At 40.9% G+C, this 15,356-nt stretch overlaps 1 protein-coding gene across 5 annotated transcripts in view; it reads right to left on the reverse strand.

The window, feature by feature from the left end:
- plcb1l (phospholipase C beta 1-like) overlaps positions 1-15,356 on the reverse strand; it is a 110,722-nt gene that overhangs the window by 73,258 nt on the left and 22,108 nt on the right. For all 5 annotated transcript variants that reach the window (XR_003834597.1, XR_003834596.1, XR_003834598.1 and 2 more), the window contains exon 3: positions 8,545-8,613. Coding sequence is in view for 2 of the 5 variants with exons in the window: in XM_029462747.1 (XP_029318607.1) it covers positions 8,545-8,613 (69 nt within the window). In the remaining 3 variants the exon portion in view is untranslated. The remainder of the gene's footprint in view (positions 1-8,544; positions 8,614-15,356) is intronic.

Raw genomic sequence — 15,356 nt, forward strand, 5'->3', positions numbered from 1 at the left:
TTTGCTTTTGTGTTCCTCTCCTGTTGTCGTGCGTTTGAACTGCTTTGTAATTTAATGAGACTTTGTGATCGCATCTAGCCAATGGTCTGCTTGAATTTATTTGATACAATGTGCAGCACACACCCAGCTGACTTAACTGAATTTAATAACAGAGACAACTGAGAAACAAATACAACAATGTGAATGTCTTATACTATTGGATGTTACAGTTTGTTTGTGAAGCTTAGGGTGAAAAATTATTATTATTTGTTTTGGCTGATCCATAGCACACAATCAAACTCCTTCGTTCTCTCTTTTGTTCATTTCACTACTAAGCTCAAATGAAACAAAGGCAAGAAATAACTCTCTTTTCATGAGAAGATTGTTTGAAACATTCCAGCTGGGGTTCTGCTAAAGGTGGGAACTTTACCGGCACAGGTGCACCATTGTGCTCCTTCTTGCCTTTTCACCAAGATAGTCATCTCTGGACCTTCTTAGGTAACTCTCCCTCTGCCCAACACAGGTCGCTCTGTTCATCACCACAGTCTCTATTTCATCTGTTTATTCATTCAGTCATTCTTTTCCTCCTTCATCCTGGTCCAGCAGCTGGGGTCTCACGTTAGCTGGGAAAAGCAGCTCCTGAGGTAGTCCAAAGAGAGAGCATCACCTACGATTTCTCCATGAGCGGTAATGAGATGGCCAGCTTCACGCTAAGTAATTGACTGTCAACTGACAGACAGTTTCATGCCTCCGTGCAATAAAATGTCCCTTAGCCCGCTGGGTAGGAAGGACGAGCCACACTTCCATTCATTTACATTGATCACCTACCAATCTCTCAATTACGACAAGCAAAGTGTAACATTCATCTTCAGCATAGACATTTCAGAAAGTCTTTATATCTTGTGTTTTAAGCTCTGAAATAGAAAGAAAATAGCAACCACCTGATGATTCTTGACTATGGCTTGGTAATAAACCTCAATACTTTTCTTGGCACAGACTGAAATGTGTCCATAGCACCAATTGATAAAAACAGTTAAATAGAGCTACAAAGATCAATTGATAGAAAATGAAACAGCAACAATTTTGATGATCAATGTATTGCTTAAGTCATTTCTTTGAGCAAAAATGGAAAATGCACTGGTTCCAGTTTCTCTAATGTGAATATTTAATGGTTTTCTTAGCCTTCTTCTTAGTGCTGAAAGCTGACATCAATGTTTACTTAATCTTTGATCAGATAGTTACTGATTTAACTCAAAATCTAGCAAATTATAATTATTGTTATTATTACCACCAAGAAGATAATGTTTCAGTTTGGTTTGTATGTTTGTTTGTCAGCAGGTTTACATGAAAACTAATTGCCCGATTTTCATTAAACATTTTGAAAAGGTGAAGTGTGGGCCAAGGAAGAAAGCATTATATTTTGGAGCAGAACGTAATCATGGGGTCGATACTTCGTTAACATTGTGTGATAGGGCATTTGTGCTGCATTCATGTGTTGTCCTAATCATGGGAAAAATGTGTTCCCAACCGTAAAAACGTGAACGCCTCCTGAAGTTGGAACGACAACTTGGTAACGTCTATTAACGTGTTGTTTAAACGCTTTTTACACAATCCAATCCAATACATTGTCTTTGTAGCGTCCATGTTGTGTCCACATTATGACATAAAGCTCATGAACACACCGAAGTCCGAAGAAGGACTTTCCAACTCGGGAAATAGGACTATCCGAGGAGCATGTGAATGCGCCATTAGCCTTGGAGGGGTCTGTGCTATCATAGTAACTTTCTAATGTTTAGCTAGTGATATTTTAAAAGATATTCATCCCTATGTTCTGATCATTCAACAAGTATTGTATATATGGTATAAAAAGATACGTAACTGTCTATATAACATTGTTAATCTACTATTTTCTTCAGCTCTAGCCTTATCCCCGCACTAGTACAAAAGCCAAAGACCCATTATGCCTTTAATCTCTCTATTTCTCTCTTGAACACACACACACACACACACACACACACACACACACACACACACACACACACACACACACACACACACACACACACACACACTCTCTCTCTCTTTATCTGTCTCTCAGCCTTTTTAACAAAGGCCTTCACACAAACTCATTATCGTTGATTGTCCCCCTAAAGTTTCCTCTTACATTCAGCTGCTCATCTCTCAAACCATCAGTGTTCGTTTGCACAAATGCCATTCTTAAGGATTTGATGATTAATACTGATGGTCTCAAGTCCACTATTTCAACACACTGCCATGTGACACTAATCTACAACCATCAGTGAGAGCAAGATGTGCTGCCAACGTCCATCTAGACTAAATCTCATAGGTTAGCACTGATCCCTGCATGTCAGCCTGTAAGCAGGGATCAACTATTATTTCCTCTGACTGCAGGGGACTGTGTAGTTGTGCAGTAGGTGAGACCAGGGTTTGAATTACAATTTGCCCCTGTGAGACTATGGCTGATTGCATATATATTAGTGGTACGTCTGCAACACAGGCTCATGCACACATCATTGACAAATACTGAAAATAACACCTCTACATAACACACATATTATCATGCGTCACACACAACAATCAATCATTGACTCAGTATCACAATGTACAATATGCCACCACCATCCTAAATACTCATCAAATCTGTTATGCTTGGTGATTTTACTGCTTTTAAGAAATCTCCCCTGCCATTGTGATGCAAATCAGAATTGAAAGCTTCTGTAGACTGTTGGGAAACGTTTCATATATCTTGTCCACCAGTCACTCATTTTGTTACAGCTGCAGACACTTAAACAGTAAACTGTGTTCATTACAGTGCACAGTATATAAAGCACAATATGCACTGTCTCTGAACTAATAATTCCAGGCTTTCTCAGCTATTCATCTTGCCATGCGGGGGTGTAGCTGAGTCCAGGGTCAGACAAAGGCCTTGCCCACTCTAACATCGATAAATTTGAAGGGCTGTGATTGTTGCAGCTGGAGCACATACTGTGACCACATCTTTCATCGATACACAGCAGACAGCAAAGATGATGGAAATAAACACTGCCTCAGCAAGAGCCTCCAAACACGAAGCAAAATGCAGTACAGTAGGAGATAAAAAAAAGAAGCTTTTCTCGCTCCTGGTATTGCATTTAAAAAAAAAATGTTTTCTCATATTTGTTTAAGCTTTAAAGTTGACATCTCATAAAATGTTCACAGTGCTTGTGGATCTACCAACCCACAAACTGTGAAGTAAGACAACCCAGTCAGTTTTTGATTCAACAAGCCATTCAGATTTGGCTGCCGTTCACATACAGTGCTCATTAGAATTATGATTATTAGCGCTGTGCGCTGCTTACTACCAGACCTCAGGGTGTGTGATTTATTTCTGGAGTCACCCATCAAACAAAGGTTGCCTCTTGTCATACTGACAAGCGGCCAAACGAATCGGCCTGAATTATTATACAGATATATTCAGCATGTAAACATGTTCTAGTAGGAACCCAAAATGAACCTGAAAAAGGGCATAATATGTCCCCTTTAAGAGATGTGGTATTGAAAAAAATAGTGCTGTCCACTCAGGATCTAGAAGTCTCCACAGACTCCATGTTTCCAAAAATAAATGTCAGGACACTGATACTGTATGAACAGTTTCATGCTTACTGTCTAAACTATGTAATCATTGCCTCGAACACTGTCATAACACAGCCGCGTTGAATGTGCATTGGATAAGGGCACATCTAAACCCGACAGTAGCTTGCTGTGCACTCGGAGGAGCTGTTTAGCACTTACTGCTGTGGGAGATGGAGCTTTAGCCGACTTTGTTGGCCAGACAGAGCGCTGGTGATAATGGCCTGCTGGCCTCTCCCAGATCCTGTTACACTGCTGGGGACACACAAGCTGCTCTGTATTTAGCAGCAGTCCTCTCTGCTGCAAGCTTAGACTGTAACAGAGCTGGCGGCCACTTCCTCTCTCCTCACAATAAAAGTCTCAAGGAACAAATAGCTCCGGAGGAAATTAATATCCTAGCCTTGATTCTGCTGTCGACTTCAGTCCATTCATTACATTTTTATGCACTATGAAGACAACACGGAACAAGGAAGCCAATAGAGAAACCTAATGCCTAAAGTTTTATTCAGCATTGCTGTTGATGTGCAGCACCAAGAATAAACTACCCATCTTCTAAAATTACTCACATCATTCCTTTAATATTTTAACTGCATACTGTAGCAGCGTGATTATGGTTGTTATGTCCATGTGTTTCCCGGCTGATAACAGTGGCGGTCCACCTTTGTATACTATCCTCTTTGACAAGACCCCAGAAATCAATTTGTTCCCCTCTCAGTTTATGTGTGATTATTTTAATCTCCACAAGCAAGCATGGCTTTGTGTGTGTGAAATTCATCAGTACTGCAACCAAAAAATGCTCCTCCGTCTGTGTGTGAGCATGTGAGGGTCTTTACAGCCATGTGCTGCACTCAGCTGCACCTCAGCCTGGCTGCTATGTATCATGGGATGGATGGGCTACGCGATCCTTGTGTCTTGTTTAACACACGCAGCAAAATAATTCACCTCGCACATGGCAGACTCATTTTCCGACTACATTCCTGCCCTCCATTCTACCAGCAGCTGTGCTTGATTTCTAACCTTAATTATATAAAAAGACGGAAATATCTGAGAATAAAGTCTGGGGTATAGAACACTGAATCATTAAGGTTTTCCATTTTCAAGATGTATGTTACAACCTTGAACTACAAAAGCTCTGAGGAACAAGCAGGACATCACACAGAAAGATATCCAATTGGTTGTCAAAGAGAAGGAGAGAAAGCATGTAATTTTGTCTGTCAGACACCTACTGTAAGCAGCGTGGTGAGATGACGATTACATTTCTTGCCAGTTCTGCTAAGAAAGAACAATTCAGACAGAAGAACACTTCCAGAAAGCAGACGGACGGCCTGACAATATGGAAGTTATCTGAACACAGTAATGTAGAAGTTAGTGGCATGGATAAGTGTACAAGAGATGTCATTGGGTTTGGTTGTTCGGTCGGTGCTGCGGAGAGGGAACATGCTGTGCAGGAACAAACTAATCTGCTGATTTGATAAAGAGACAATATGAATGGGTGGTTTGGAACAGTGGAGCCTGGTACACTGGCCAGGGGCTTTAACACATCCTGTTTACCCCCCAAATGCACAGAATGCAGGTGATTAATGATTTTATTTCCTTCTGTTTGTTTTGTGTTTTTCTGCAGTTCTTCCGGTGAAGTGACTTTATATATGGAATTTGCGGCATGCTACTATCCATAGTGAGGGCTTTATTTAACTAGTAATAGCCTCTAGTATTTTTCTCTCTTTCAAAGTTCTTTACACACTCGAAAATACATTGCAGTCTTATAAAGTGTTAAGGTGGCTAACAAATACCAATGAAAGGCCAAAATGCCTGAAATGTCAGGTGGTTCTGAAATGAACGTCTCTCCGGAGATCAGTTTTGTGAGACACTGTCAATTAATTATACTTTTGTCATATTTAGGACTGTAAAGTAAACAGTGATGTTGTTGTTCCATTCTTTGCCCAGCACCTAACATTTCAATTGCCAATATTTGCTTTTTGAAACTAACAATTTGAGCAAAAGTACTACTAAATACTTGATGTGCACGAGGGAAAAGAAGAAACATTCATGTTCATCCAGCTGAGGACAGAGTTGCAGGTGCCACTGCCAACATGAAACAGATACTTGCTTCCTTGCCACCACAGTTTGAATACTTCATGATAACCATGCATGTAAAAAGAACCATACCGATTAACAGGCAACACAAAATGATTGTGTTAGCCTCATGCCCTCGATGCTCTGCGTTAAATATTGCAAATATGCCAGCTAATTGTGGGTATAATGAAGTGGATGATTATTAGTGCGTTGCTCACTACCAGACCTCAGGGTGTGTGATTTATTTCTGGAGTCACCCATCAAACAAAGGTTGCCTCTTGTCGTACTGAAAAACGGCCAAACGAATCAGCCTGAATTATGATGGGTGGGACGCATGCTAATGAGCATCATCATTCTGAGCACGGTAGAACAAAGGACACTGTTTTCATGGTGCTTTATTGTTCTACTCAGCTGTACGCAGAGCACAAGTGATTGTGAGCGTTCCTCTCTATCAAATGTATTTGTGTTTTAATGTATTTGTGTTTGTGTGTGTGTGTGTGTGTGTGTGTGTGTGTGTGTGTGTGTGTGTCTTCACAGTGAAAATGCATGAATCATAACTGAGTAGCTGGAGCCGGTGGGCAGGGTGGCATAGGTTCATCAGAGGGCAGACATGCCGCCCACAGACTGCGACGAGCTGATAAACACAGCCGCGTGCTCCAAATCTTAATGCTTTTCTGTTCAGACAGAAATTTCCAATGGCTCTCAACGACAATATGAAGTCACTTGAGCCGTAGTAGAAACAAGAGTTTAAAAGAGGCAAGCTAAAACAGCCTTTCCATCTGCCCATCTCGAGCCAGTCTGTTGAGGATGATTGCATTGGAGTCTGACAATATTGGGCTCAGACGCGAGACTCTTGAGTGGCGCAATGAAAGCACTTCTGAAGCTTTTTACCGATATGTGGCAAGTGTGTTTGTTTCCAGCAATTTGCATGAATGAATGAATGCTGCGAAGGAAGCTCTTGAGCGAGAGCAGAAGGAGCTTTAAAGAGTGGAGAGCATAAAAATATAAAACCAACAGACGCAACAAGACAGTGAAAATAGGAGTTGTATGTAATAAGTTAGAAACAATTTCCTTTTTTCGACCTGCTTCCTCTTCATTTAACCTCTCATGTACTTAGATACAACAATGGAGAGAGAACACAGATGCAGAGAGAGATGCAACGTATTGATCACTTTCAATGACTTTCATTGGAAGGCAGCATTTTTACCAGGGTTGATTCAAATGTTTGAGCACATATCCTGTATGGTACTCCATCAAGTGACTCTTATTCAGATTTCTGTACTTGTCTACATCATAACCAACCCCATCATTTTCCAACCTTCTGTTTGACTGCAAAGCAATCCTTGCTGCTTTTGTGCATTTCTTTCGGGCAGAAGTTAAGAGCGCAGTGATCTTTACAACAAACCTTCACTATTCTGACAAGATCCTTAAAACGTGTGAAGGAGAAATGCTTTAAAAGCAAGCCACGGAAAGTGCTGTCCACTTACAGCAACTGTTGTCTGGTATTATCTGTGCTTCTCGCCAGACATCTTCCTCTGACCTCACATTATCTGTGTCCTTCGTCTCATCCTTTCCCTCGCCTTCTGCAGAACTTACATAAAAAGCTCCTTGCTTCTCCCTCTCCTCTCTCTGCTTTCCTTTCTTGCATCCCAACAGTCTTTTCATCACTCCCCCCCCCCCCTTTCCTCCAAGCCTCTCCTCATCCCATCAACTCTTTAGACACTGTGTCTCACTGGTGCTCCCATTACAATGCCCAGGGTGCATCATCGCTCCATCACACAGTAATGGATTTTCGATGCTTCGACCATCTTACCTATCACGTGGTCATGTCTCCTCCCTGGGTAGCATCACTCTGTAAGCTGTTTAGAAATGCATGAATCCTCTCTGTGTTATTGTACTCATTCCATCATTACTCACTCCCCAGACAGAGCAGCAGTGCGCGACCCCCACTCGCTTCCCCTGCTGCACTGAGTCAAACCAATGAAGACTGCCGCTGCTATGGAACAGCAGCACATCACAAGACTAAATAGATCTGACAGATGTATGAATATGAGTCATTTAATGGGGATGTATAATAAGAAAGTGGAAAAAGATGCAGGTTATTGTTCTCATCGTCGCTTGGTAAGTGGGAAATGAACAGCGAGAAATGGATTTGGCTTTGTAACTGCACCAGAATGTGCCAAATTCACAGCTGCAGCATGCCAGATTAAAAGAAATATGTGTGCAAATTCTTCTCTCATCGCTCACAATGAAAAGCCTTTTAATTAGCAATTTGGATACCCTGGCAACCATCCACATACTGTGTACCGTGTGGGATGTTTGTCAATCTCGAGTGTTGTTTGATCATCACTTCCTTGCTTTTGTCTTCACATCACTGTCCAACAACTATATTTAATATGTGCAGACAAATTGTGAACAGCATCCATATAGCTGCGCACAGTACATATCAATCCCAAGTCACATCAATGCAAAGTATGAAGATCTGAAGGTCACATGAGAGACAATTACATTAACTACACCAATTTCTGTACGTAGAAGTCTCTTGGTAAATGTCAATCCTTACAACCACTTTAACCAATTTCAAATGTATCCATAACTGAGTTCACGACTAGACAGATGCAGACAGTGTCTCATTCATGCTCACAACAAATAAACACTTACAAAGGATATCATCAGCAATACTAGTGTTCCCAGAGCCTGAACAGACAAAAACAAGAACAATATCGAAACTATTGTTCTTGATTCGATATGTAATATTGCATAGACAAAAAAAACAACCATATGGAATCTAAATCAATATGTTTCCATATGTATATTATCCAAGTACGTGGGGCTGGGAAAGCAACTTAATTATGGGCTTACCTTTGGCGTTTTGGTGCACTTTCCATTTCTGGCATCTTTTATGTACGCTATATCCAGTAGGTCTGTATCCTGTAAACGAGAAGAAGCACAGCCAACTGTTAATTCAAAGGTTTCAAAGACAGTTTGGGACACAAAGACATGCTGTGCCCATGGGAACTGTTTGGGATCCAAGGAGAAGGGAAACATTTCAGCGACCCTTTCCATTTTAAAACCTGCCACATTTGGCTGAAGGCCTTGTGCATTTGTGTTTTTGAACACAAAGTTGGGACACATATTAGCCTCAATACCAGATACCATGTGGGACACCATGTGTCATTGTAGTGTTGTGCACAAAATTAGGACAAAAGTGTTAAGTTCCCATGTTGACCTGCCTAAATGAGAACTTGCTCAACTGCTCAAAATAGGTTTTGGATTTGAAAACCGGACTGGTGTGACATGCTAGAAAGCAAAGAAACATGCGCAGATTATGTTTCATGAAAGACAAAACCCTGGAATCACTGCTGGCAAAGAAAAAAACTGGTTGGATGCAAAACCCTCCACACATACACAATGTTCTGCTGTTCTGCCATAACACCTTGCCACGGCTCGGATGGACTCAGCTGTGTAAAAACACATAACATAACATCACAACCTTAATGAAGACAGCCTTAAAAACACCATGAATATCATTATTATGATTTAACCAAAAAATTAAGTAAGGCTCTGTAACAGCATTTTCAGTAAATGGAAACCTCGGCTCCACTGTTGATTCATTATTGATACAGCAGTGTGGGAAGCCATGTCAGAGCTTCTTGTTCCATCTTACAGCTCCAATCATTTCACGTCACACGGCTGTGATGCAGAGGAAAAGTTTTAAAAACAGAATTCAAAGTAAGAACGCTGAAGTATTGACACCATGAAGCAATGTGCATTTGGAAAGCTTCTTACAACTTAGAGCAAGGCATCGAACTTGACTTCCTTCCTTTTGAACGCATGTCACTTAAAGAGACACGTACCAACCAGGAAGAGAATCCAAATGACCACAAAGAAACACAAAATGACTACAAAGAGACCAAAACAACTACAAAGAGATACAAAGAGACTCACAACTGACTATGAAAAGGGGAAGAACAACCACAAAGCAACTACAAAGAGACACAAAGCAACTACAAAGAGACACAAAACCACAGAGAGATGCATGACGACTACAAAGAGACACAAAACAACAACAAAAATAGGCTAAACAACTATAAAGTGTGCTCTTTATTATCGCTCCCTCCATCTCTCTGAGAAGGAGCCAGAACATGTGATGGAAAATTAACCAGAATGAACTGTGTGTCCACTCAGCAATATTTTGGAACACAGGGAGCGACAAAGGCTTGACTCAATCTTCAGGCGCTAGGCTGCTATCAGACCATCTCAAGGCCATGAGGGTTGCGCCAAATTGCACCCTGCCATTCTTCCTTATCTACAAATCCATACTTACCTTCGTGGTGGTATATGTCAGTTCTGTTTCCACTAGCTGGAAATTGCGATATATTCTTTTACTGAAGATACATGAACTTCATTTTCCTGCTTCATTCATGTTTTATTTGTCAGGGACAGTGCATCAAACAATGCATCAAACATTATAACATGTTACAATAAGTTGACACAGATGTGCAGCATGTAGGGTTTCTAGCCAAGGACCCCTGTCCCTGGTTAGACTTTTCTCCAAAAAAACCAGTGATGTCATTGTAACCAAAAGTACACCAGGTTAATTAAGCGCTTAATAAATAATGAGATTAGATATAAATATGTTTGTCCATGTGCATGCATGCACGTAGTCTTTATGAGTATGTATGTATGTGTTTGCGTGTGCATGATCAGGAGTCAATGGACCACGAATGTTGTAGTAGTTTTCAGTGTAAAGGCGTATTTAACCAAATAAATAGATATATATTACTCGATGCAAACTGTTGGTAACTAAAGGTCATAAAATAAAATGTGGCTACTTTGCTACAGCAGATGCACAACCACTGTATGTCTCTATATACTGTAAGAGGCGGAAATTAAAGCACTCTATTCTGTTCTTCTCTATCTACAAGTTATTCCTTTTCTGCAGTGCATAGCATCAATTAGGCTGTCCCTGTTTGCACAGAGAGAGACTCTGAGTCAAAGGTTAACGCCTACATCGGCTCTGCCTTTGAAGTCTCTTTAGAGAGATGGAGCTCTGCATGGAAGCCTGGCGGAACAGTGGGGCTTCAGGAAGCTGCACGCTGATGGGGTCCTTTTTTGTGCCCTTCCGGCCCTGCACATTTACAACAGCTCTAAGCTGCTTCAGCATCTTCGGCTAAGTGTTAACCTATGGAGCCAAGCCGACTCATTAAAGGTAAAGCAAAACGCAACACAGTGTGTGACTAACACGACGCACGTGTAGTTATTATTACCATCCAAAAGCATGGGTCAGCATTTGTGTGCAGAGGCGTGCTCATTGTGCAGAAGTACATAAAAGTTGATGCCAATGACGACTTATTAATATTGACTCGGATTTATAATTGCACACACTGCACAGTTAGTTAATTAAAGTTCTTTCTTTCAGCCTGGCAGTCCAGTCATTATTTCTCCTGTTCAATTCCCCTCGTTTATTTCCTGTGACATGTTCTTTATCTGTTCATCTCTGTCGTCTGTCTTTATTTATCACCCGGCATCTCGCTCTTATTTCCCTCCCTCTCTCAAGGCATTTCTGTGTGCATCAAAACAGTCTAGCAGGGATCCAAAGCCTATTAAGATCCAAGGCACGTCCAGGAAGGCAGCAGGGCCAGCAGGAGAGAAACGACAGAAATTAATGAACATGCTTAACATACGCTGGCCCTGGGCTTTGTTTTCTGTGCCTGATTGTCTATCTCTGCTTTCAGGCAACATCTGCAACACGCTGGGGTGCTGTTTATTTGAAACTTTGCAGGAAATTCATCATTGATCTGCAAGTTATTGTGTTGTCAAATGTGCCTCTGCTTCAGGCACTTTGTACATATAGTATACCACGTTCTTTTGTCAGACTACTTTTCTTTTAATTTGAAGAGTGAGCTCACTAGCGAATGAAATGTGAAATACAAAACTTGACTTGAGGCTAAAAATCGTTTACAAGGTGTTTTGAATAAAACATTTTTAACTGAGTATCTACAATGGGGCTTGCAGAGAAAGATAAGAAAGAATGGAAAGTAGAAATGTGGAGACTGAAAGCCACAAGTTAGCTTGCTCATTTACCAACGGCCTGCTTGACAGCCTCCGGGTTTAAAATGGATGTGCACTCCACAGTGCTCAGGGCCTCTGCTGAGCAACAGAGACAAGAAGCAAAGAAAGTGAAGGCAGGAAGGAGGGAGAGGTGAATACACACAATGGAGCAAATGGAGTGGCGCTGTTGTAGCAGGGCCAGTCTGGGGGAAATATACAGGACAGTCACACTTGCTGCTATTTGGGAAAGATCACAATAGTAGAATTGTACTTATTTGAATGATGCAAAAACAGAGGGGAGAGATATAAAACAAATGAATCCACTAACAATCATTTAATGCTTGATCCCACCATGTCACGTTTCATGTCAGCAATGCATGTCAATGTCTTGAATCCGGCTGCTGGCCAGTCAGAACACGACCTGTTTGCTTACAGGACTGCTGAAAGGCTGCTGGTTTGTGTCATGAGGTCATAAAGACTATACTGGTGTAACATGTCAGAGTCGCCGCTCACCGCTTCCAGCCATCTTATGGACCAAAATAAATTCTCATAAATACAGTATGTATGCCAGGACTCGTTGGAAGCCTGGGAGGTTCTAGGCTCTGTCCAGGGCTGCACGATATATCGTTTTAGCATCAACATTGCAATGTGCGCATCCACAGTAGTCACATCGCAGGACGTATAATGTCAACTAAGGAAATGTCTTGCTACAACGTTTTTGCTGTTTGATACAAAAGCAAAAATGTTCTTATTTTCTATGACTTAGAGGTCTGTCTGCTGGAACATCGTTTTCTCAAATATTAAGGGTTCTTGGATACACAGAGTTTGTTGTTAGCGAGTGACATGCAGGCTCTACATGCACAGTGAACCACCAATCACAATCATTCTTGATCAATTTATGAAACAACCAAAGCCCCCCCCCCCCCCCCGTAGTTACTGACCACAACCTGAAAATTGGTGAGGAACAGGAGAACAACCCAATGAAGGAAGATTTGGTTCCGAATAGAAATGCAACGTCAGGAAGCAAAGTTGTCCTTTTTTAAATATTATTTTTATTTTCTATGCAGATGCACTCCCCTACAAAATCACCCCAATAATTCTAGAATGATTAATTATTTCCTAATAGAGCTATTTAAAAAAATATTTTTATATTTTTTAAACCACAATATATATCGCAGAAGAAAAAAACAATATTGTAATGTCAGTTTTTTCCAATATCTTGCAGCCTTAGCTCTGTCTATACACACACAGCATACATGACTGCAACAGAAGTAACAGATAAAAATAGATTTTATGTGAGGGGGTTTTATGTAATGCAAAGCTACATGAGACTATTGCATAACAAATGACATTGCTGCGTTCTCTATGCATAAGAGTTCTCAAAGGCCCACTGACTTAGGGTCAGAGAACTCTGGGCACGGATGTGTTCCCCTAATCATAAACAGAGCTAATACTTATGTGGAACAAAACAGACTCAAGCCGGGCTGCCAGGTGTTGTGCCGGTCCCTGTAAGTGGCCCTCCAGTGGCACCCGGCTGCCAGGAAACATGTTCTGTTACGAGGGAAAAGGCTTCGTGGAGAGCTGTGCTTGAACTTGGTTGAGAGTCGCGTCCACTCTGCTGCTCCACTCCTGGGTTCCCATAGAGTGATTCTAACAGCCCCACTGTGATTAAGTCACAGACCTCCTTACCTGAAGAGGATGACAAAGCTGCAAACAGTCGGACGCAAGAGGAGAAAGCTTGTATGTAGGAGGCAAATTACTTTGTGGACCTTTTTCAAATACATTTCTACACTAATATGTGTGTAAATACCTTGCACTGAGGTTCTGAGGGCTGACTCCTGTCAAATAAACAGTCTAAGATTGCTTGGTATCTCACAGGAGACCCTATTATATTTTAAAGTATCTTCATTCTCCATGGATTAAATGTTTTATTAGACGGTATGATGTGGAGAATGACAGCAAATGAGGGAGAGTAATGAGGTATGGCATGCGACAAAGGCCTTGAGCCAAATTGGAGAGTCTGGCACTGCCATGAGGCTGCCCCGAGGGCCTATTAAAACTGAGCGACTAATTCACTCTGTTTTTCATCCATCCACCCTGTTTCATGTCTGCAGTTCTCTTCCTTCCCTCTCTTCCTCTGCAATATCAAAATGTCCTCATAAAAGCTTTAAACAAATCAAAACTCTTTCACAAGCAACCACCAAAGGACACTTTGTCTTTACAGTGGGAATGATATGCATTGGAAGAGCATTCACCCAACCACCGTTCTGTGTTTTTCCTCAAACTCTCAATGGCTACTGATTGTACAAAGTCCATCCTTCACTGTAAATCTACAAAAAGGATTCTGAACTTGCATAAGCTCAAGCGAAAGCCTTCAAGTCATTGGGTATTGATCTCTAACCTTCACCACGGCCAAATCTGGGTTCTCAAAAGGGTAAAGTCCTCTACCGCTTGGTCCAGTGAAAGCCATCATAGCGTGCTGAAGCTGCGATGCGTTGGCTGCAGAATTATCTGCCCCCAATTTTACTTTGACATGAGTGGTAGTAAGAAAACGCAGTTGACATGCTCTAGAGCAGTCGAAAGCATTATACATGCGTTTGGTGTAGGGGCTGCAACTGATGATGCTTTTTGTAATCGATTCTCATTAGTGAATCATCTTCTGATTGATCTATTATTGGTCTGTAAAATGTGTTTGTATAATAATAAAAGGAAAGCTAAGATATTCGGTTAACAATTATATAAAACATCCACACGTTGGAGGATTCAAACAGATCAATTTTGGCATTTTCTCACTATTTATGCTTTATAAATGACTGAAACTAATTATTCTAATATCAAAAAAAAATTGTTGATCAACCAATCCATTAATTGACTGATATTTCAGCTTATTCCAAGCTTTTCTTTGTAGAGAAAAACTTATTTTGTAGTTTTGAGTGTTTCCCCTGTGCTCTGTATGCATCTGTCTTCTTAAACAAATGCAGTCATCCCTGGTCAACATACAAGCCTTCCCAGATATGACTTGAAGAAAGTTTTTTGTTCATTAAGTATGTGCATGTTTGAAAAAAATGCTGTCCCTTTAAATTTTTGGTGCAATCATTTAGGATATCCAGAGTAAATACATTTTGTTTTGTATTATTGAACTAAGGCTGTTAAGAAGTCCTAATACTTAACAGTGAAGTGTCATGTCTACCCACCTATACACCAATTACAACACAGACTGCTGAGAGATGTTTTCAGATGTAATGCAGGTGATGTAGTGAGGATACAATGTAGGCAAGCTGGAGAGATTGTGGACGGATCCGCTTTCAGAATGTAGAATTTACTCGCACCTCAAGGGATCTTTAAGTTATCTGTCGAGTCAGAATCAGGATAACATTTAAAATAAGTTTATTCACATCTAGAAAGACGATAATAATTTACTATTTAAAACTACTCCGATTCCACTATACCCTCATTGTTGAGTAACACACACATAAACCTTTTCAGGGTATTGAATGCAAATGTAGAGTTGCGTCATCAAAACGAGCGTATATGAATCAGTTTGAGTCAGGTTCAAGGTCAGACAGATGGGGAGAGGACACAGGGATTAGAGGTCAGAGGAAATGAGAGAAGAAAGGAAA

The sequence above is a fragment of the Cottoperca gobio genome, chromosome 24 (assembly GCF_900634415.1).
Source record: "Cottoperca gobio chromosome 24, fCotGob3.1, whole genome shotgun sequence".
NCBI lineage: Eukaryota > Metazoa > Chordata > Actinopteri > Perciformes > Bovichtidae > Cottoperca > Cottoperca gobio.